Source organism: Trachymyrmex septentrionalis, unplaced genomic scaffold (genome assembly GCF_001594115.1).
Source record: "Trachymyrmex septentrionalis isolate Tsep2-gDNA-1 unplaced genomic scaffold, Tsep1.0 scaffold87, whole genome shotgun sequence".
Lineage (NCBI taxonomy): Eukaryota > Metazoa > Arthropoda > Insecta > Hymenoptera > Formicidae > Trachymyrmex > Trachymyrmex septentrionalis.
The window spans coordinates 2,200,578-2,203,537 of NW_017306059.1; the positions used below are offsets into that span (position 1 = coordinate 2,200,578).

The 2,960-nt window shown below is 36.7% G+C and overlaps 1 protein-coding gene across 1 annotated transcript in view; it reads left to right on the forward strand.

The window, feature by feature from the left end:
• The first annotated feature begins 251 nt into the window (after nucleotides 1-251).
• The window catches only part of LOC108755493 (lysophospholipid acyltransferase 5), a 9,181-nt gene continuing 6,472 nt past the window's right edge, over nucleotides 252-2,960 (forward strand). Inside the window, exon 1 of the mRNA XM_018498525.1 lies at nucleotides 252-644. Within this exon, the coding sequence (XP_018354027.1) occupies nucleotides 545-644 (100 nt within the window). The 5' untranslated portion in view covers nucleotides 252-544. The remainder of the gene's footprint in view (nucleotides 645-2,960) is intronic.

Sequence of the window (2,960 nt, forward strand, 5' to 3'; positions counted from 1 at the left end):
CTATTACGACGCGCAGAGATTAGTTATTTTTTTTTAATAAATAAACAAATAACATTTTTATATTTTAGAATGTGGCTTAAATGCACAAACCAATTATTAAATAATTTTCCAACAGTTGTAAAGCTGCTTTCTCTGAATGCAGCCATTGAGACGCTCCTCTCTCGGATCGCGTCGTCTGTCGTCCCGGTAACGGCGTCGCGTCGTCACCCCGCCGTCGCGCACGTTCGCCGCCGCCACTGCGTCGGTGGTGATGGTGGCGACGACGGTGGTGAAGGTTAATCGCGGGCGTTCCATGCAGTCCGCGCCGAGAGCTCGATAGTGAGTATAGTGAGTATACGCGTTAGCAGCGCGTTGTTAACGGTAGTCACGGTGATAGTTGGCGGCAATCGCCGCTGCTAATTAAAGATACGACACGTAGACGAGACACGCGCGCGTAACGACGCCGGCCATGCTGTAGCATTTGCCGCGTACATTCGACGCTGCTGCGTGTTGACAAGCATTATCGTCGTCGTCGTCTACGCCGTTCTCTCCTTCATCGTTGATCATGAGCAACGTGGTACACAGCCCGGGCGGGCTGGCGAGACTGTCGACATTTCTGGGTGCTCCGGAGGCCGCACTGCGTCTCCTCATCTCAATTCTACTGGGTAAACCTAACCGTTTCTTTTCTCCTTTGTGTTACTTACCTCCGTTGCGTTATGACAAAGAGCGATTCGTTCTCCTCACCATAGGATCCCAACAGGACCCTCGTCTTCTAGTCTCCGTTTTTTTCTCTCTCTCTCTTTTCCATTCCCAAGATTTCTTAATTCACTCCGAACTGCTCCGGACAAATCAATCCGCGTTCATTCATGACTCCACTCAATCGCCGACGTGGGACTACCCTCTCCGTATTCCTTTGTCCCTTCCCTCTCTGCCTCTTTGATCCCTTCGGGGGCATCCCTCGCTTCGTTGTATTACGTCGTTATAGCGTGTATGTACATAGTTGATGGTAAGTTATAACGTCGTAATTGCCTCAATGTGAAGGTGCTCATCTAATCGTTAGAATGCACGCATTCACTATCAGCCTCTCGTTCTCAAGCTATCTCATTTCCGTGTCCCGTAAAGGCATGTGCGCCAATTCGGACTTGGCTTCGTTCAGCTGTTATTTAATACATTCTAAGAAACACATAAATCTGGAAACACAATGAAAAGCACAGGGAATATGAGATTTCAACCTATTAGAAAGTGTTCATAGTATATATGGTTTTTGATAGATTTAAATTTGTTATGATTTAGGGAAATAACTTTGTTGTTTAACCTTGTTATAACTTTGTTATTTTCTGTTCTTTTATTGCCTGTGCTTTTCATTGTGTTTCCAGTTTAAGAATCAATAAAAAATCAAAATGACTTTATTTTAATTCTTTACGTTAATAAACAGTCAAATCTGACATCAAAATAAAGTTATTTTCTAAAAATGAAATTATTACTTCCTAGATTTCTATTATTGTGTTTTCTAAGGAAAACAAAATGAAGTATCATTTGTGCTGGCCGTAAACTATTAACTTAAGAAATTGATCAATCACAGGAATAAGGTCGATTATTCTCCTTACCTTCGACTGTGTTATGTAGCACTGTCCATTTCTTATGGCATAAAGTTTATGGCATAAATTAATAGTTTACGGCCAGTATAAATGATCCTCAATTCCGATCGGAAATCATTCCGACTTGTTCCATGATAGACACCATGAAAATCTATAGTATACGTAATGTAAATTATAAACTTGCAGTGACTAACGGAATGCATTCTCATGAATTATTTGCACTTTGTTTTAACATCGACAATCGCGTTTCATTTCCTGAGATCCTTTTCTAATAAATAATAAAACTTTGTTCCTTGTATTTTGCTCTTATATATTGATACCTGATAACATTCCTTTTTGTACCCAGTAATATGTAATTATGTATGTTTAATCAATGTAAAAAATCCGAGATCTAAAAAATGCAGACGTGTATATTCGTGTCTGTAGATATAAACACAGATAGTATGTGTTTATTTACGTCACGTTATATAACTGCCTTACGCTATATAATTCACTGCTTAGAAAAGAGATGCAATCTATTCCCTCTTAAAATAAAGCCGAATTCTTAATCTCATTTTTAGTAGAGCTGAATTTAAAAATACGCATTAAATATTTATAGCGTTCGAGAAGTGATGTGCTAAGAATAATAATAATTTTATTTCTTACGTACAAGTTAATTTCCACAAGTTGAGTAATGACAGAAAGCATGAAGTGTATATATTTTTTTTAAATACAGACAAGATTGTACTAAGATGTCTCTTCGTAGCAAAATGACAATTTGATCATAAGAAAATGGGCCACATATTATGAAATTTATAGAGTTATTCGGAATAAATTCCAATCGAAATTACTCCATTTTCTCTAGAAAACACGATAGAAATGTAGGGAATAATTAAATAATTTCGATCGGAATCCATTCCGCAATTTTATAATACGTGCCCAGAGGTCTCTTATTCTCGAAAAATATTGCACATGAAAATACTATAGTACGTTACGTATATTATAGATTTTCGTGTGCGATATAAATTCAAGGATAAAGGCTCAGAACATAGAGCGAGAGACACGGAATTTAAATAGACAAATTGCGCAAGAATACAAGCATGAAACTAGTTATGTCTATACGAATAATGAGATTCAATAAAACAGAAAATGGTAAAGTAAAAATAGATAATAAAGGGAAAGACTTTATCTTTAGTAATTATCCTTCAGAATTTTTCTTTGTACTTTACCTGATAAAAATTTAGTTTTATTATAATCTTAAATTTTCTAGTTATAACTACGATAACTTATCAGAGAATAAGTTTTCGTAGCGAGATAAAGTTATTTTGAACGTTTAAATGAGTTCCAAAAATCGTAACAATTATTGGCTGATATATATATATATGATATATGATGATATAATTA